The sequence below is a fragment of the Myotis myotis genome, unplaced genomic scaffold (genome assembly GCF_014108235.1).
Source record: "Myotis myotis isolate mMyoMyo1 unplaced genomic scaffold, mMyoMyo1.p scaffold_m19_p_3, whole genome shotgun sequence".
NCBI lineage: Eukaryota > Metazoa > Chordata > Mammalia > Chiroptera > Vespertilionidae > Myotis > Myotis myotis.
In genome coordinates, this window is record NW_023416335.1 from 192213037 (window position 1) to 192234127 (window position 21091).

At 44.6% G+C, this 21091-nt stretch overlaps 1 protein-coding gene across 11 annotated transcripts; it reads right to left on the minus strand.

Annotated features, from left to right (window-relative positions):
- Positions 1-3172: 3172 nt before the first annotated feature.
- Positions 3173-19881, minus strand: PEX5 (peroxisomal biogenesis factor 5). 11 transcript variants are annotated; one of them, XM_036299666.1, is made up of 16 exons: positions 19761-19881; positions 18844-19006; positions 18030-18065; positions 17646-17778; positions 17295-17426; positions 10703-10808; positions 10139-10229; positions 9614-9724; positions 9259-9351; positions 8797-8916; positions 6710-6853; positions 6436-6506; positions 5809-6021; positions 5348-5513; positions 4851-5008; positions 3173-4631 (listed from the first exon to the last, which is right to left on the minus strand). In XM_036299666.1, exons 2-16 carry the CDS (start codon positions 18988-18990, stop codon positions 4430-4432), a joined length of 1923 nt encoding a protein of 640 aa, XP_036155559.1. In that variant the 5' UTR covers positions 18991-19006; positions 19761-19881; the 3' UTR covers positions 3173-4429. The 11 variants fall into 11 exon arrangements, with proteins under 11 accessions (XP_036155559.1, XP_036155568.1, XP_036155560.1 ...); XM_036299675.1 differs by lacking the exon at positions 19761-19881 and adding an exon at positions 19503-19658; XM_036299667.1 differs by lacking the exon at positions 19761-19881 and adding an exon at positions 19503-19635 and having other exon boundaries at positions 8797-8892.
- Positions 19882-21091: the final 1210 nt, after the last annotated feature.

The following is a 21091-nucleotide window of genomic DNA, read 5'->3' on the forward strand; positions in this document are numbered from 1 at the left end:
ACATTTAAATTTTTAAAAACAATCATTTTCTAATGTTTTAAGTAAGTGGAGAGGAGCCTCAAGGAGCCAATGCCCGTACATGCACTATTTAGAAAAGAGGATGCCTTGGCATGCTTACATCCTCGTCTAGTAGGCTTGATGGTGTTGTGAAAATGGCCCACCAGCAACCAGAGTTTGGGACTATAAAGACGTCCTATCAAACAAATTGTCTTCACACACCAAGCAGTCTTCCCATCATTTCACCTCCTAGCAGTTTACCTGTAGAGGGAGAATGGTCTAGTCATATTGAATTGAGCACTCAGACATCTGCCAGTTACATTTCTTCCTGTAAATAGAAAAACTTGGGGGGAGAGGGGGTTAAATTGTTTCTTAAAGTTGCAGAAGATATGCAACTCAGATTACATAGAAAAAAACAAAGGTTACTCTGTACAGATCTGTATCATACAGGAACAAATGCCTGGCAATCCATAGTTTTGCAGCCTTACACCCTCTTCTTTATTTACAGTCTCACTTTAGGTAAACATATCCAGTCTCAGGACTTTAAATATCACCTAAAGGACATAACTTTATCTAGATAGTCCTGACATACCCCTAAGACTTAATGATCTACTTAAAATCTCTACTTGGAGATCTCTACCTCCAATCTAATGTATTCAGTATGGAACTTTGTTTTCCTTCCCAAACCTGCTCCTTCCACTATTTTTCTTTTTTTTTTTTTTAATATATTTTATTGATCTTTTTACAGAGAGGAAGGGAGAGGGATAGAGAGTTGGAAACATCGATGAGAGAGAAACATCGATCAGCTGCCTCCTGCACACCTCCCACTGGAGATGTGCCCGCAACCAAGGTACATGCCCTTGACCGGAATCGAACTCGGGACCCTTGAGTCCACAGGCCGATGCTCTATCCACTGAGCCAAACCGGTTAGGGCCATCCACTATTTTTCCCTCTCAGTTGAGGGCAATACCATTCTTGCAGTTGCTCAGGGTGGGAGTCATCCTTCATTTCTTTCCCTTACCCTCTGCAGCCAATCCAGCAGCAAGTTCCAGCAGTTGAAACGTACGTGTGTGTGTGTGTGTGTGTGTGTGTGTGTGTGTGTGTGTGTGTGTGTCTCTGTTTATGTATATACTAGAAACCCAATGCACAAAATTCATGCAGGAGTAGGCCTTCCTTCCCCGCTGCCAGCACCGACTTCCCTCTGGCACCCAGGACCCGGGCTTCCCTCGCAGCCCTGGCTTCTTCCAGAAGGTTGTCCAGATGGACATCTGGTCTAATTAGCATATTATGTTTTTATTATTGTAGATGTGTATGTGTGTCTGTAGATAGATAGGTATAGATAGATGATAGATAGATAGATAGATAGATAGATAGATAGATAGATAGATAGATAGAGATATACATATACTGAATTCATCCAACCTTCTCTGGCTCCATACTCTCCATCCATCCCCTCCACTCCATGTCCACACTACACTAAGCCACTAACATCCCTTACCTGGCTTACTCCAGGATCTTCCAAACTGACCCACCTGCTTCAGGTCCAACCAGCCTCCACACCCTCCATGATCCATTCTTTACACTGCAGCAACTAAATCACATCACTTTTCTGCGCAAAACACTCCAGTGATTTCTTGTGGAACTTAGAATAAAATTCAAACTCTTTACCATAATGGAAAAGAGCCTCCCTGCCATGGCTCCTGACCACCTGTCAACCCTCTCTCCTGCTATTCCTCTCCACCCTAGCCTTCTTCCTGTGGGACTGCAGAGCTTTTAACCTCACATCAGTCTTCCCACTTGCCCTGGGACCAGGACTCCCCATAGGTGGCTCCTCCCTTTCACTCAGATCACCTCATGACAAAGACCTATTCCTGACGATTTTATCTAATGTTGTCTCCCCAAACCCTCCCCTTTACTCTCCTGTCAATGTGCCATTTTGATATTTTCAACACACATGAATAACTGAAATGTTCATATATACTTGCTTATTCTGTCTCTCCCCCTAGTATGTAAGCTATAAAAGCAGGGACCCTGTCTGCCTTGCTAATTGTAACCCTGGTGCCTGACAGGGACTCAATAAATACTGGCTGGATTTGATTTGGCACTGACTATGCAAGAAAAGTATCCTCTTGGATGCCATCATGCCACCAAACGCAGGCAAGGCAGACAGACCTGGAGACTTCATTTAAACCAGAAGTTAGCTAAGCTTTCAAGCCATTTACTTGGCCACTTTCTTCCTTCTTATATTTCCACATATCAAAACTACTGCCTCGGCCTGCCCAGCCCACTCCCAGGCCTGGGCTTCATACTGCCCACTCCTCAGAGCCCTGGTCTCCAGCTGCCTGGAGATCACCCAGGTGGTGGCCACAGACACCCTCCTCCCTCATGGTGTTTTATTTTCTTTCCTCTGAAAGTATTACACATGCACTTAAAAAAAAAAAACAATTGGGATATGACAAAAAGGGGGAAATCCTCACACTTTTAGCATATTGGAATATTCCTTTATTCTCTTTTCTGTGCATTTTTTCCTAGGGATAACCTGTGGTTTATTAACCTTTTCTCATTATATTGTTAACATTATTGGCCTTGGAAACTGTACCATAAATATAAATAACTAAATAATATGTCACTGTCTAGAAATTTACAGAACAAGTTCTTTTAGATATTTTTTCTAATTCTAATGTGGCCATGAACATTTATTTTCAAATATAAATTTATTTATATTTTTTAATTTTTCCCCAGAATAGTGACCCATGTTGATATGGCTCTTCATATAGTCCTGAGAAAACCAGGCAGAGCTGAATGAAACCTTTAAATGAAACCTAAGCATTGGAAAAAACTATACAAATCCTCCCATGTCTTTCACAATAAAACAATACCCCAAAATGACACAGCACCAACCCCATATTTTTTGTAATACACAAGTGTGAAAAGTGCACATGGTTGTTAAACATCTGTCTGTCCTGATAAACCATAAACTCCATGAACACAGGCACCCTGTCCATCTTATTCATAGTACCTAGTACGTAGTAGGTGCTGAGTAATTACTAGGTACACAGATGTGCAATCAGTACACCAATGAGAATTGAAAGATAAAGAGGAAAACTGTTGAATCCCAATCCTCCAAACACCAACCCACCTCCCAACATCCCAACTTCATACTTGGCAATAGAACTCAGACCCATGTCAGTTCCATTTATTCTTCCTACAAATATTTTACAGTTTTATTTTAAAATCATTTACACATATTCATACAAAGAAAAATAAATCTCAGAATGGAACCTTGGGACCATGGTAGTTTAAAAAAAAAATTCTGATCATTAGCTACTAATGACAAGGCAAGAGGCTCAGCAGTCATTTCTGCAGGTTAGTGTAGCTCCCCACGCAGGGCACAGGTGAGAAGAATCCAAGAGGCTCCCTCTCTTCCCTCAATCTTCACCTTGCAGAGGTACTATAGGGGAAAGGGATTTTTTTACACTCTCCCCTAGAAACACTTCAAGACATACAGCGAAGTCCTAAGGTAACACTGAACCATCTCTTTGCTAGGAATTTGGCAAGATGGCAATTTCTGAAGCAACTTTCTAGAAGAGCTACTAGCTCAATTCCTACTCACAGGTCTAAGAGGAGGGACTCCTGCACTCACATCCCACGTCCCGATGCCGTCCTTCCACCAAAGGGCACAGAGCACAGCCCTTGACCTGATCCCATCAGGTCCCTTCTAGGCTAGCTAATTCCACAAGTGAGCCTTCCTGTACCCAACACCCAAACACTGTGTAGCAATTTACCCTGGCAGCTCTTGAGGACCCCCAGATAGTGAGGCCAGCATTCCTGTGTGCAGCATCGTACCCAGGGAATCTGAGCAATAGCCAGGAGAGGTCCAATGACAGAACTATGAGCACCCCTACCAAAACTTGACTCTGCTGAGCCAAATCAACATTTAAGTCCAACAGGCCAACTCCTGCCATCCCGCCCTAGATATGGTCATCACAGAGGTGCATGGTAGAAGAATGGCCTACACATAACTGCCCAAGGAAGCTGTACTATTATCAATTCCCGGTAAAAGGGGGAGGGGGGACAGACATTACAAATGTGGTAGACCCTATGAGAAATGGCAGCTGATGACAACAGTTACCCTATTATCTCTGGGTCCTACCCAAAAAGCAGCACCAAGAAAGGGCATGATATGCAGAGATCTGTAGCCGGGTGTGCACCCTTGAATTACCAAGGGACTCAAGAGATACAGCTCATTTTCCTACGATTACGTAGGAACTAGAACAAAGACTACCCACCCCTACATTGAGGCCACTCCTGAGAGGCCGTACCGCTTATGATCATCAGCCCACCCCCTTGGTAGGCCCATTTGGGGAGAGGGAGTCACATCCAGAGCGGGGACCCCTCCAGGCAGACACTCACAGGGCAGCCCATCCCACTGTCACTGGGGCAGGCCAAACATAGTTAAGAGGGCGGACAGATCCCGGGCATCAGCCGCCCCATAGGCATCGCTCTGGCCTAACATGGACAATGCCAAACGCAGGGTGCTCCAGATGTTCTCTGACATGGCGCCCCCTTCACCCCGAGGGCCCCGGCTTTTCCGCTGCATGTTCAAGGCCTCCAAAAAGTGTTCCACAGCCTCCCTGTAGGGAACAGAAATGAGAGCTGGTGAGCAAAACACCAAGGAAGGAGGTAGGTCAGCTGTTATGGGGAGAAAGAAAGCTGGGGATGGATAGTCAAATAACAGGAACAGAGAATGAGGAGCAAGGGACAAAGGCATGGAGAAAAGGTTCATTCATTTATTACTCAGTAGATACCCTCACCAAGAAGTTATTCATTCATTACTCAATAGATACTCTCACCGATGAGCCCCAAGGTTGATGCAGCTGATGCCCAGGTTATAGCGGGACCGTATATAGCCTGGTTGTAGCTCGAGGGCCCGACGGTATGCAGCTACTGCTTCTTCACTCTGGTTTCCATTGGCTAGGGTGGCCCCTAGTTTATTCCACAGCAAATAGTCCTGGGATAGGGATGGAGAAGAGTTAGGAACATAAGCCAAACTCAGATCAAATTCTGCCCATTCCTCCCGTTCACCAATCTGTTTAGCTAATGTATGTTACAACCCCATTCCTTTCCCCTCAACAGTTCATTGTGTAGCTCAATGTAACCACTCTCACCATACAGACTCCTGTAAATTCAGATGGCTCTGCACACCCACCCTTCTTTGCCCAATTCTCCCAAGGTAACCTGTACATGGAACACTGGAATGAACTATCCCATGACTCCAAAGGTCCCAACAAATGGTTCTTCCATAAGGTACAGAGTGATGTCCCATTTCCATTCCTCCCCTGAGGCTCACATTGGGACGAACGCTGAGGGCAGCTGTGAAACAGTCCACTGCCTTGTCATACTCCCCACTCAGGTTGAAAAGGACCCCTAACCCACACTGCACATCAGGGTCAATGTTTGTAGGGTCCAGGCGCACAGCTGCCAGGAAGAGCTCTTTCACTTCCAGAAACAGGGAGCTAGAAAAGAAGAGGAAAATGTGGATGGACATGTCTACATATTCCTACCCCTCCAAAATAATTCCTTAATTAGTCAATCAGATCCCAGAGATTATCAATCTATCAGCTACCCCTCCTACTCTACTCCCAAATTCCAATTTACAAACCTGTTTTTCTGTCTCCTCCCAGCATTACACTGTAAAATGCAGACCTCCTTCAAGTACTAGTAGATCCTTGAGTCTCACCCTATCCAAATATCGAAAATCAAGGTTTTCCTAATGGGTTACCATTCTCACCCCAGGAACTCCTCACTCACTCAGACAACAGAGATCCCAGGATGCGCTTGCTTGGGCCCAGTCCTGCGCCACTGGCCCCTTCTTCCCCGGGCACCACCAGATGGGCATAGGCTGGTGTATAGCGCAGCCAGTCTCGCAGGGTTTCACAGGCCTGTCGCTGCAGGGACTCGTTGGTGAAGCTGACAGCCAGTGCCATCAATGCTGTCTGGTTATCTGGCTTTAGCTCCAGACACCTGTTTGAACAGAGATGGACAGAACTGGTATTGCAGTGACAATGGCACCCATCAGTACTCTGGGATCCAAGCCAAGCCTTGGAATGCAGTCATGGTGGCCTCACCTGCCAACTCCCTCCGATTAAGATACAGAGGAATCCTCTACACATAAGTTACTAATAAAATTACAGATCTGAGAAAGGGAACAGTTTAGCAGCCAAGGAACCAGCCAGGGTCTCACAAATAAAACCAAAAGCTATTGAAGGAATAGAACCAATTATCGCCAACTCACTCCAAACCTTATAGTTTTAATCATGAAAAACACTCTAGTTAGTGGCCTGAAAGAAGACATGGATCTAGATCTGGGCTCTTATCATTCTAAAGGCGATTTGGAGAGCCCTGGACCCACCTCACCCCACCTCTCAGTGTACTCACTTCCGTAGTGCGCTGATGGCTAATAGTTCTTGTTCATTCTCTGCCTGTGTGGTACCCAGATACTGCCAAGCCTAGAGGGAAGTTGACAGATTCCATCACCCTTGTATTCACCTTTCCATCCTCCCCTCCTCTGGCTCCCCGCCACTCACCATCTCACTCTCACCCCATCCCAGGCCAGCACACTGGCCCTAGTCATCTGGACTACTCTTTGGGACCTCCCTCAAAACTAGAGGAAGCAGTCTCTAATGTGAAGTCAGAAGAATGAGTCACTCACTTCCATGTGCTTAGGATCCTGCTGCACAGCCGCCTCAAAAAGCAGCACAGCATTTGGCAGGTCCCCATCCTGAAGTCGCCGCAGCCCTTCCTCGAAAGGCTGGGGGTGGTCACGCAGGGGGTTCTCCTCCTCAAACTGGTACCCCTGGAAAGAAGAGAAGCCAAGAACGAACCCATATGAGAAGGAGTCATCACAGAGCAGCAGGAATAGGAGATGACAACCAAGACAAAGGTGGAGAAGTTGAAGGTCTCCAGAAAGGTATCTGAACAAATGATGACAAAATTTCCATATTAATAAGGAGATCATGTATGACTACAGTGAAGTCATTCAGTTTTGTGCTCACACTTCTAGCTCCTGTTCACAATAACCGGAACACTAGGCTGGCCTACAAACTCTGATCCATGCCAGGCATAAGCTTATTTTAGGAACCCTTTATAGACGTGAATTTCCAAATCCTTGACTTCTCACCAATGAACAGAATATATGCCAGGATTTGCTTGCAGTAATAAAATAAGCTCTCCTTAGCTCTTCACAGGGCATTTCTAGTTATCCTGCAATATGTGACAATGTAAAGGATAACTACATTATAAGGCAATTTGGAATTAGAGACCCTGCCATTCAAATGCAAATCTTACCCAACTCATAGAGTCATTGTGGACAATAATAAGAGAGCATGTGTTGAAGCACTTAGAAATTTTTCATTTGTTCCCCAATTTCATTCTTAAAAGTTATTAATATTAATCTGTATCTGATGGTAAATGATAGCTAATCCCAAAATCCTGAGGGCAGAAATGTTTCAGAAATACACTGTCCCCGTCTAGCTGAGGAATTCTCATTTCAGGGAAGAGTTATGATGCTCTGTGCAAAGTTTTGTCTAGTGGCGTTTCATGTTAGGCAGAGAGTAATGAGGTAAAGTGGGAAATCAGACTGGGATAATAGGCAAAATCATATTTCTCTTAGTACTAAGTTTTTCATTGATTTTTTTAAAGTTATCTTCAACTTTATTCATCTCTATCTCTGCACAGCTCCCTTATGTCAAGATCTGCCTTCAGCATCCTGCCTTGTATCTCAATCCCTGGTTCTAGCCCCTGAATCCCTTCCCAAACAGATCTGAGCTGAGAAAAAGATATCCCTACTCACCTCCTCAGTTCCTATTTTGTCTTTTACAAAACCAAGCAATTCTCTCCCTTCCCTATCATGCTTCAACTCAGCAGCTTAATTATTAACCACATCCCCAAATGCCCTACAACCCACAGGTAGTATTTTTTCATAGTGATAACCCTGAAATAACATACACTTCTAAGTCAATAGTATATGCTATATGCAAAATTTGATCATTTTTCACCACTGACTGCTGGAAAATTTTCCTAACATTTATTTAATATAATTCTTTGAAAACACCCTAAATTGGGTGATCTGCAGGAAGAGATCAGAATTTAAAGTAAACTTGTGAGTTAAAAAAATACATAGGTATTAAGGTGTGGAGGCACAGAGAGTCTACCAACTACCACTCCACACCAAAGGAGTTATCTATCTTCTCAAAATGTTCTCAACCTCCCATGCTCTTGCTGCATCATGTGCAAACTTCTACCATAAGTATAATGTCATCGCACCATTGTTATTTGACAAGGGTGGTCTATTATTAACCTTTATAGCCTAAGAATAAAGCATACTCTCAATTACTAAAGGACAGCAGGGGCAAGGGAATGTTCCTTTCAGAAAAAAGGGGCTTAAGAAAATAATTACATAACAGTGAGTACCCAGCCCTGGCCTGTTTGGCTCAGTGGATAGAGCATCAGCCTGCAGACTGAAGGATCCCAGGTTCGGTTCCAGTGAAGGGCACACACTTCAGTTGCAAGCTCAATCCCCAGCCCTGGTAGGGGTGCGGGCAGGAGGCAACCAATCGATGTCTCTCTCTCACATCAATGACTCTCTCTGTGTGTCTCTCCCCGTCCCTTCCACTCTGTCTAAAAATCAATGGAAAAATACTGTTGGGTGAGGATTAAAAAAGGTGAATATCCAAATTCAGGATTAAAGGAGAGACAACAAAACAAGGAAATCCTGCGATCTGAAAATCTAGTTCTCACCTTATCATAGGAAGCAGTCGTGATGTCATCATAGTCAGAAAGCCAGGGGTGAACCTCAGCATCCCGTTTCGCCATCTCCTCCAACTCTGCCTGCAACTTGTCCCAGAAATCGACATCAGACTGTAAGGAAGGGAAGGAAGCTAGAAAAAGGGGATACATCATGACCACCCCACCCCACCTCAGCTCCACTAGAACGGTTCCCTAAGCACTAGTTAAACTTCAATGTGTTCAGAATATCTGAAGAGCTTTTTCTAAATGCAGATTCCTAGATCCTCCTCCCAGATTCTGATTCAGTCATCTGAGGTGATGCAGGAATTAGCATTTTTGAGAGGCACCAATCCCAAACAATTCTGACACAGATGATCCAGGAACACTATGCGCATCATCTTTGATGTTAACACCCATTTGCTCCGATGGAGTCTTTTCTTGTGCAGTGTGCACTCCTGCTCTATCTGCTCTCACCTCTATAGCTGATTTGGCTCGTTCAAACTCCATATCAAGGGCAGATGTGTTCCCTGGTCTTGTGAACTCGTCAACCCAGGCATCTGACGTACCCTGTGACAAAGAAGGATGGTCATACCACCACCACCAACTTTCTACCCACTAAACACTGACTAAATACCCACTGACCACCACCAACCTGGACACTTCTGAGAAGAACATTCTCAGAATCTCTTTCCCACCCACTCAGACCTGAACGCTACCAAGACAAGCTGACAATAAAATCCCTTCCCCATCTGGGACCACTGAACACTGAACCCAAGGCCTAGGACACCAGCTGGCTCTGAAGTGGAACTGGGAGGTGACAATGTCCTACCTGCTGCTGTACAAACTCTGCTGCCCACTGTTCTGCCTGAGCTCGGCCCGACCCTGCACCGGACTCCAGGGACACCTGCCCCTCGCCAATCTGCCGCACGAATTTCAGGAACTGGGGCACAGAGACACACATAGGCCACTCGGGAAAGAACTTCCAAATGTGCACTCTCAACCATGCCCAAGAGGAGCCTGCACTTAGCCCTCCCCCCTGACCATCTTGGGCTGTAGGAAAGATATACTACAGACCCTAAAAAAGGTAGAGAGCAAAAAGAAAGGATTTCTGGCTCTAAAGATTTAAGAAGGCAGGGCGGGGAGGGGGGTGGGCGGGGCGGGGGAGTTAGTAAGCAAGGAAATGAGGAAAGAATGTTGGAAGAAGAGGCAGATCCAAAGTCTCCATTCTCAATTAGAAGGAACAGACCAAGGATCTCATCTCCTTCTCTTTAAACTGAACTGGGGTAAGAGAAGCAAGACCCTTGACTTCCAAGACCAGCTCTCCTGGGCAAAGCAGCAGTGGGGTGTGGCTCACCTCAGAGTTAGCCAATTTGGGGTCATCCACTTTGGCCACAAAGTCACTGGCAGTATGCTGTAGATCATCCTCAGGATGATAATCATTATACCTGGAACAGGTAGGGACAAACTAATTTTACACATTAGTTAGCCATTACCTTCCCCATGCTATTCCCCACTCCCAGCCCATGGCAATCACACTTCCTATGGGGGAAAACAGAGTGACCTTACTCTACTCTCTTGTTGAGGATCTACAATTTACATTAAAGGACATCTGGGCAGGAGTGTAAAGCAATAGTTATATCCTTTTAACTCTCCCTTTCCCAAACATATCTTTGCAGAGAGAAAGAATAGACAGGCTCCAACTTAAAAAGGAATCAGGGTGCAGAAGGTAAAGTTACAAACTTTTGGTTAGGACAGTTAGGATTCTTAGGGATCATAATACAGGTGGAAACTTAATGTACAAAATGAAGGTTTTGCAAGATGGTTTGGGAATATAGATGGAGGAGGCTGGAGGAGGCTGGGAAAACTGTCCAATCCTCCTTCCACAGGAACCCATCCAGGAAGAAATGGCTGCACTCACCAGCGATCACTGGCAGTCGTTCCCTCGGGCTCTCCCAGCCACAACTTCTCCTCTGACTGTTCCAGATATTCCTCAGCCCAGCGGGCAGGAGACACAGACAAAGGGTCTGCAAGGAGCAGAGAGTTGAAAAAATCACACAGGATTCAGTGAAGGGGCTGGGAAAAAGACTACTACCTTGACCAAGCCAAAGCAGACAAAATCCTATTTAATCCCTCAGAGACCCCTGGTCAAAATATATATATTACTAAATTTTCAGTATCCAACCTACTCCCCCAAGGGCCTGGCATGGAAACTTACTGAACCAGGAACAGGAGACCAAATAAAAAGAATAAGGACCAAAGCCTTTTGCTTAAAGTGTCAGAAATCTCAATAAGAAAAAGCAGGTACTAGGACCTTCACTTTCCTCAAAGGTACTACTGGGAAGCAGCAAGGAACTAAGGGAGAACAGAAGAACTCTAGTTCCTTAACCAAATCTCTGGTCTGTTCTCCATTTACAGAGTTCACACCCTCCTAACAAAAGGAGCCTCATATTTCATCTTACTATACCTATCAAGAGAATCTGAGAACCAGAACACTGAGCTAGAATTAAAGATACATGGGTCCACTCTTCCTACTGGATGTTTTTATTTTTTATTTTTTTAACTGAGATTTAAAATACAAACATGAAAGTTCATAAAGTATACCAAACTAAATAGACTGCTTCATTAGTTTCTACATATGAATATACTCAAATCACCTCCACCCACATCAAGATACAGAATATTTACGATTCCCTCATACCTCCACCCCCCAGAGATAAACACTATTCTGACTTCAGTCACTTTTGATTAATTTTGAGGGCTATGTTTTTAAGTCTAATTCTAGAAATTGTCTTAGCTCTAGTGACAAAGGGCACAGCTGCAACATCTGAATAAACATATCAAGGCAACAGGTCGAATGAGGGTGCTAAACTGTTTGTTTCTCAACCTCCAGGACTTTGCCCTTTACTATTCTGGAGTCAGGGGGGAAAAGGCAAAAAAAAAATTATTCTAAGGGGCCCTAAAGTATGTGTAAACATAGAGAAAGCATAAGTCTGCAGTGTTCATTCCTTTTGCTCTGCATCCACATCTTTACAAACCAGATACTAAGATGGACTTCCTGTCTTTGTCTCCAGTTTGAAGAACTGTCATTGCTTTAAATGTTGAGATTTATCCCCTCAGTATTAATGTTTAGCAGAACTCTATATTATATTCCATTTAACTGAGATTTTGCCTGAATAAATTCAACAAAGTAATCTCAACATCTGAGAAAGCAATGTCAAAATCTGAGGATATAAAGAATCAAGACTCTCAGAAAATACCTAATTATAAATAATACTAGAGGCCCAGCATACGAAATCACGTGAGACCCAGACCTGCCGCGCCACCAGGACCCCAGTCCCACCGTGCACAAGTAGCTCACTGCCACGAGCCACGAGCAGCTCACGGGCCAGTGGGGGGGCGGACCTAGAGGTGCTCCATGCACCTCTTGGTGACCGGTTGTTTGGTCATTACAGCATTACAGCCACAGGCTTCTTATATATGTAGATATTACCAATATAATAAAATATATCATTGACAATATTTTTGATCATGCACTCGGTCCCTTAATGTCACAGATTCCCAACATTTATATCCATATATCCTTCACTAGCTCTTACAGGCAACATTTATTTTTCCTTTGCCCCAACTAGACTGTTGGCTCAAGAGTAGAGACCTAATAATGAGATGCTTAACACTTAGACTTTATAATACCTCCCAGTTTCTTTGTCCCATTCTGTTGAAGAATAACCAGTTCCTCCTCCTTACTCTTAACTAGAGTGTTTTACAAAAGCATACTCAGGCCACAAGTGCTACTTACAGAGAACACCATTTCTGTGAAACGCTCCTCTCAAAGATAAGAAGCAACTGGACTATAAAACAGACATGAGAAAAATTAAAAGAAAATCCCAAAGGTGAGAAAAGACTTCTTCAAATACCTGTAATTTAATATTTGGCCATATTAGCCAAAAGACTCAGAATTTTTTGGCATTTGGGAACCTGCTCCAACAAAGGAATCAAAATAAAATTACCAAGAGTACCACTTGGCCTTCACAATATTTTTTGAGAAATTGTTACAGAAAATTAGATTCATTTGGATACCTCTGAGATTGAAGCATCTAAAGCCTACAGATGGAAAAGGACTGTCCTAGGACACACTGATTAGTAGAGTTCAAACTAACAACCCAGGTACCAATTATCCAATTCAGAATGTTCACCTCTTACAGTTTCTCATTGTGTGTTCATTCCATCTAGGCACATCCAACCCAAACTCAGAACTTCCTACCCCTATCCATCAGTTTTCTGCATTTGCTAAATAGCACAGTAATAAAAATGTAGATTTTATAGTCAGCCTACTTGCACTCAAATCCCAACTTCACAACTTATTCACCATGCATTTTCAGACAAATTACTCAACCTGCCAAGTTTCCATTTCCTTATCTATAAAATAGAAATAATAATAGCTACTTCAGAGAGAGGTCATAAAGACCAAATGAGATAATGCATACATAAAACAAAAGTAACAAGTATTAACTATTGCTATCATAGCTGGCCACTCGTGGCAAACTTACAACAAAAATAGAAAACATCACAATGAGATTGTTATTCCTTTTATTCCATAGCCTCTTCCTCTGCCATCCAGGGGAGATCTGTGGCACTCATCTTCTGCTTCTATTGCCCACTGTTTTTCCTATGAAAGTACAGGATTCATTATCATTGAACCTCACACACCACTTTAGCTGAGGCCTTCTAAATTCAAAACTCCTTAAGGATGTGTTTCATTCCTATAGCTAAGCAATCATGAAGTGGAGAATTATTTGGCCCAGAAAATTAGGGTTGGAGGGCATATTCTATCAATAAATTTGGCAGACTAAAAAGTAACTTTATACATACAGAAGGCCGAGAGACATATGAAAACATGCTCAAAGTCACTAATTATACAAGAGATGCAAATCAAAACGACAATGCGGTATCATCTCACACCTGTCAGAATGGCTATTATCAACAAACAACAAGTGTTGGAGAGGATGTGGAGAAAAAGGAACCCTTCTGCACTGCTGGTGGGAATGCAGACTGGTGCAGCCACTGTGGAGAACAGTATGGAGTTTCCTCAAAAAACTAAAGATGGAACTCCCATTTGACCCAGTGATCCCACTTCTAGGGATATATCCCAAGAAACAAGAAACACCAATCAGAAAGGATATATGCACCCCTATGTTCATAGCAGCACAATTTACCATAGCTAAGATCTGGAAACAGCCTAAGTGCCCATCAGCAGATGAGTGGATTAAAAAACTGTGGTACATCTACACAATGGAATACTACACTGCAGTAAAAAAGAAGGAACTCTTGCCTTTTGCAACAGCATGGATGGAACTTGAGAGCATTATGTTAAGTGAAATAAGCCAGTCAGAGAAAGATAAATACCACATGATCTCACTCATTTGTGGATTATAGAGAACAACATAGTCTGATAAACAGGGACAGATCCAAAGACAGAGAAACAGTGATCAAAACTATCACTCCCCAGAGGGAAAGTAGGGGAGGGAGTGGGTAAGCCGAAGAGATCAACCAAAGGACTTGTATGCATGCATATAAGCCAAACCAATGGACATGGACAACAGGGGGATGAGAACATGAGTGTGTGGGGGGGGGCGCGGGGGGGGGGGGGGGTTAATGGGGGGTAAGGACACATTTGTAATACTTTAACTAATAAAGAATTCTTAAAAAGTAACTTTATGTGCAATGGAATAATTCTATATCTTGATTGTAGTGGTGGTTACACAAATCTACACTTCATAAAACTATAAAAACATACACAAATAAGGCCATGTAAACCTGGTGAAATCTAATAAGCTCTATGGATTACACCAAAAGCAATTTCCTGATTTTGATATTGTGCATAACAGTTATGCAAAATGTTATCATTGAGAAAAAACAGAATAAAAGATACACAGAACCTTTCTGTACATTTTTTGGCAACTTCCAGTGAAACTATAGGTATTTCCAAATAAAACAAAAAAATTGAACTTCACCGTTCCTTTTAAACTTAATTCTAGAATTGTAACAATGAGGATTAGAAAATAATAAGGATATAAAGAATATATCCTTCTCTCATCTCAGTCTACTTATCCATAAAGTAACAAGTAATCTATATCATCAATATAATCATATCACCCACAAATGTTGAGAATTAAAAAAAATCAATTACTAGAAAATCAATTTCCTTTAGCTCTTTCTCCCAGATCTCACTTCATTCATTCACTAAATACTGAAGATCCACTACATACAAAGCAATATACTACTGCAATAAGACATTTTTATGAAGGTAGACTCCAAATAGCTCTACTTCTCTTTCCAGCTTCCCATGTCCCTGCCTCTGTGAAGCAGACATGGTTACAAAAGAATGTATAAAAAAGAGATCTCCCAAAGAAGATTTTACAGATTTAAGATAAAGTCCAATGTGTGTTTTTTATTAAGTTGTTTTTCACTTACAGGCTAAGGGAGATTTCAATGGCTGCAAACAATTCAGGTAATTGTAACAAAAATCTCATCAGTCTCAATGCTTACAGTAGCAATGATTTTTTTTTTTTGAGTTGTGATAAATGACTGATGCCCACACATTACAACAGAAGTCTCTATGTAATAAGAGATAGCACTTACACTAAGGTTTATATGAAACACTGAGTTTCAGTCTGATGGAGGGTCTCTATTACAGCTCAGATTTCTCAACGATAGTGTAATGGTTCTAAGTATAGAGCCCACAGTTAAACAGACATGAGTTCCAATATCAGCTCTGTTACTGAATGACTTTGGACAGAGTATTTAACCTTCCCAAATCTTAGTTTCCTTATCCATAATATAGGGGAGGAATACCTGCCTTGTAAGTGTTACTGTAAAATTCAAATGGGTTTAAGAATATAACATATATAGTCCAGCTGGTGTTGCTCAGTGAAATTAGCAACCTATGAACCAGGAGATAATGGTTCGATTCCAGTCAGGGCCCACACCTGGGTCACAGGCTTGATCCCAAGTGGGGGGATGTGCAGGAGGCAGCCAATCAAAGATTCTCTCTCATCATTCATGTTTCTATGCCTCAAATCCCAACTCCACAACTTATTTACCATGCATCAATCTCAAAGGATGCAGTGAGCATGGATGCCCTCAAAGAGGGAAAATTTGACTGAGACCCTGAAGAGCTGAAGCTGTAGGCCTGGCAATACTACATAATGGTTAAATCCACAGGGTCTGGAATCATTCAAACCCAGAATCAAATCCCAACTCCACTACTCACAAAACTGTGTCACCTTGGGCAAAGTTCTTATCTATAAAACTAAGAATAAAAACAGTAACTATCTCCTGGGCTCTCATGATTAAATAGATAATGCATTTAAAGCACTAAACACAAAGCCTTTAAACATGGTAAATAAACATTAGCTATTATTATTAATTTGTATTATTATCATCAAGGTATGGTCTTTGACCTCCAAGATCTTATAGTTCAGGCCCTTGAACTCAGCAATTTCACTCTCCAAGTCCCAATTCTGTTCAAGATAACTTAATGCCAAAATCCCATAGGGTGTGTTAAATAATTCTCCCTCCCTGAGCCACACTGCAATCCATCCAATCTCTCCACCAAACTACAATAATAAAGTTTCAGGTAACAAAGAAGTAAACATAATTCCTCATCCCCTCCTCCCACCCACCCCCCTTTTCCTCTCTCTCTCACAAACACAAACAGTCCTCTGTTTAATATAAGTTTCAATTCCCTATTATTATTATCACCTAAGGGAAATCAGATTCAGTGGCCCATAGAAATGAGTCAAGAATTCAGAAAAGTCATAAGCAGCTGAATCACTCTACATATACCCTTAGATGAATTAGGTAACAGTGCAGAATACTGATTGCCCCATGGGAACCTGCTGGAAGCCGGTCCATCCTTGCTGCTTGACACAGTCACTACAGGGAAGAAACATCTGCACAGCATATGTTTCAAGGGACCTGGCGTATACGGCATACTGTTCTTAATGTTTGCTCCCCTTCTTAGCGCTATGTGTTTTAACCAAGGTCACCTCTCTGAGAAAGGTTGTATCCCCAGGTAGGGGTTTTTCCCTGGAGTTAGGGAGGGAATAAAACCCCTTAACTAAGTGCCAGGCGGGTAATTAATCACTTTAACTTCGAACAATCACGCTTAAGCTACATAATCTTTACTTAAGATAATCTCCTTCAGTTACTTCCTTGTAGCTTAATTGAACAATAGAGTAACCTTGGAATGGAGATAAGAAATGCCCTAACTTTTGGAATAGAATGGATACGATTAAAATCAACTGGTATAAATACAGATGTAACAGAATAAAGACAGAACTTGGCTGGAGATCCTGGCTAGAGAACCTGGCTAGGCTGCTGATCAACTGAACGCTGTCTCCATGTCATTCCTTCTTCGCCAACTCCATCCACACCTTTGGGAACCCCTGGACCTGCTGGGGTTGGACCCCAATAGGAACCACTTCAGATTTTCCCCTGAGGAGCCTCACCTGTAACTTCAGAGATGAATTCTTGGGACCAGTCCGTCTCATTATAATCCTGCGTTACATCCACAGCATCTCCAGCTGCAAGAAACTCCTGGGCCCAGTTCTCAGACAAGGCCAAGTCTGCCACCCCAGGGGCTGGAGATAGAGAAGGAGAGAACTGAGAAACAAAAGAAATGCATATCATTCTCTCATGCCTAAGGAACCCTGAGTGCCCATGAAAACACTGTTCCTTTTGTCTCCTTCTGCATCTCAAGTTTCCCAGTCCCAGCAGCATCCAAATATGGAACCCCCTTGGCTCTATCTGCACACATAAAAAAAATGGTGATCTCCCCTCCCATCAGACTCTGGACCCACCTCTCTGGGGTGCCTGGCGGAAACTTGACTGTTCAATCTCCTGCATCTCTGCCAGGAGGTCATCCATCTTGAAGGTCTGAGGGGCACGCGATATAAGTGGTTCATTCTGGTCCTGGAGGAATTCGGCCACCAACTGTCGGAAGAGAGATGGTGAGATGAACCCAGCAAGAGGCAGGGCCATGGGATGCAGGTTACTAATGTCAAACAGAAACTACAGATTTGGGAATATGCCAAGAAATACATTTTTTTAAAAATAAGCAAGAGGGCTAAAGCAAATTTCATTTGGTCAGGAAAGTCCAAAGACTGAAATGTGGGTGAACCAACTTTAAAGTAAAAACACAATGGGCAACAGGAAAATGAAACAGAAGAGACTAGAACACTTACCTCATCTTCAGAGGCTACCCCCAAAGGCTTAGGGACCTAGACAGAAGGGAGACAACAAAATCTCTGTGAGCCTTGTTTCTTCACCTATAAAACGGTTGCCTCCATCAATGTAAAGATGTACAGTGCTTAGCATGTTGCTTAGTAAACACTCATTGAGTGGTAACTATTCTTCGCAACACGATGAGCAGTGATTTTCAACCTTTTTTCATCTCATGGCACACACAAACTAATTCCTAAAATTCTGCAGCACACCAAAAAATAAATTTTCATCCGAGTCACGGCACCAAAAACCAAAAAAATAAATAAATAAACAAATAAATAAATAAATAAATTTTCTGCTGATCCGACCAAAAAAAAAAAAAAAGTATAACTTTGTTTTTTGTTAAATGTATCTTTTTATTGATTTCAGAGAAGAAGGAAGAGAGTGATAGAAACATCAATGATGAGAGAGAATCACTGATTGACTGCCTCCTGCACGCCCCGCTCTGGGGATCAAGCCCCCAACCCTGGCATGTGCCCTGGTCGGCATCCAACTGTGACCTCCTGGCTCACAGGTTGAAGCAACCAGTGAGCCACAACCCGCTGGGCTAGGTCTCACTTTAATTCATTCACAGCGGACGGCTATTGTGTGGGCTCTTGTCATTTTTTTATTTGACAGCCTAAAGAGAAAGAGGTCAGTGCCCCTGACCGCACAGTCGGGTACTGCGTGTCTTACAGAGTCTGGCCGCGCACTGAGAAAGCCGTTCGGTGTACTTCCTAATAGGCACCCTCTACCCCACGCCACTCCTGGGCCCTCCGACCCAAGAACACTCACCGCCTCGGAGGCTGGGGTCCCCGGTGGCCAGGGACCGGGCCTCAGCCCCTCCTGCCGAAGGGCCTTGTCCTGGGTGAAGTGCCCGGCCAGCTTCATGAGCGGGTTGGCACCCCCGCATTCGGCCTCCACCAGCTCCCGCATCGCCATGGCGACCGCCAGCTCTCTGATGGGCAGAGAAGGTGAGGAACTCAGGTCCCGCTGTCACACCCAAACCACCACCCAGCCAGTATCTGCAGGAGGCAGACAGACGCCCGTCCCAGGTTAGCCCCAGGCCCTTCCCCACCGACCGGCCGGCAACCCTCAGAGGGGCCTGGACCCCGGGAGACGACGGGGCGACAGTTCCGCAACCGGGCTGTACCGGGGTACCGGCGGGACGGGGCAGGGCAGGGCAGGAAGAGTGGGGACGCCGCCAGACCGCAACGCCAGGCCCCCCACTCCCCACGGCCCCACAGCATCGAGGGGGGACATCCCCTTCCCGAAGTCACCTGAGCCCCTCCCCCAGCCCCGCCGAGCCAGGCCCACCCCTCCCGCGCTCCGGACCACCCCGTCTCCCCCGCCCCAGCCCCAGCCCCAGCCCCATCCCGGGACCCGCGAGGACACGGCAAGGACGCGGAACGCTCGGTGAACGTGTCCTCAGGTCCCCCAGGCCCTGCGCTCACCGTCGCGCGCCGCGCCGCCCGACCCGCCGGGGCACCTGGTGCCGGGCCGAGTGGGAGAGGAAAAGATGGGGCGGGGCGCCAGGGGCGGGGCTCAGGCTTAAAGGGGCCGTGACGGCCGAGCTGCGGCCGCGGCCTCGCGGAAGTCGTTGAAGGGGCGGGGCCTTAAGGTCGAGAGGCGGCACGACGGAAGCCACCGAGAGTCTTAAAGGGGAAGAGCGCCTTAAAGGGGAAGTCTGGAACCGCTCTGGGAGCTCTTACCAGGATCACGGACTCCAGTACTTATTTGAAGGGAAGCTCGAAGAAGAATGGAGCCAGGAGGGGCTTCCTGCGCTTCGGTGAAAGCCGAAGGCGCTGGATCCTAAGCTCAGTTCATTCCGGCTCTTCCCTGGAGGCGCACCGTATAACGCGGGATTTGCGAGGTTCAAATCGGGGCCCTCCCCAGCCTTCTAGGCCTGTCCCCTTCTAAATCGCCCTTAGCTGGCCGCGTGCAGTCTCCATGGAGACAGAAGCTTGCCCTCGAGCCCTCTGCCACCTCTGGCTAGTGGGGGAAATAGCACTAGATGATGACAAATTTCGTAGACTAAAATAGGGTCCAAGCATCCTGAGACCAAGGGGAAGGAGCCCAGTGAATCATTCCTCTTCCCTCCTCCCTCCCTCGCCACTGGTCAAGGTCACCATGGTGACCTTACTCCCACTGCTCCAAACTAGGAAAGCACAGACAAGATGCAAGAAATGATTTTTAACCACGGATTAAGCCTCATACCCCACCATATGCTACAGTAGTGGCTCTGGTGTCAAACTTCAAGGTCACTGAGAAACCCTGAAATCTCACCTGCCTCCAAGACCAAGGGAATCCTGGTGCAAAAGGGCACGAGGTGCTCAGGGCTGCTGGTAGATGGGCCGGCATGGGTTAGTGCCAAGAGAACAAAAGTCCGAGTCCAGCCCAGGGTGCAGGGGGGTGATAGGTAGACAGCAGGTGGCACCCTGGGCCAGGCTGTCCTGCAAATTTCAAAGGTGGAGGCTCCAGAGGACTCGGGGGGCATAGCTGTGTAAACTATTTCAGGGAAAGTAGAGAAGCTGCTCCAATACATCAGGGAAACAGAATGGCAGGGCAGGCCTGAAGATTATGCAAAAATTCTCCTTTCAGAGGCCCTAACTAACCCAATACCCTTTTCCCCTGGTACACAATGACATTAGCAGAAGGAAGGCCTTTCTGTTGGTGCAGATAAGCTTACATCATGACATTAATTCCAGGTGTGTTTTTCATTTTCAGTCCAGCTTTCTTATCTTTACAAACAGTTATTTGGGACACAGTGTTGGTTTAGCCCCAATCCAAAGGTTATTTTGCCCCGTCTTAACATCCCAAAGGTTTGAGGAATAAGACAGTGCATGCGGGATGGCAGCACCAACTCCATTTTACAGTGGCTTTATATTATTTTTCTACCTACCAATGCCTTACTTAAAAAGCTCTCATAGCCAAGATTCTGCCCATTTTGAGGTGTGACCAAAAGGCCACCTGTTTGTTGAACTAATCTCTGTTTTGTATTAACTGTAGTACCAGGTCAGCTTTGCCCATCCAAATCAAGATC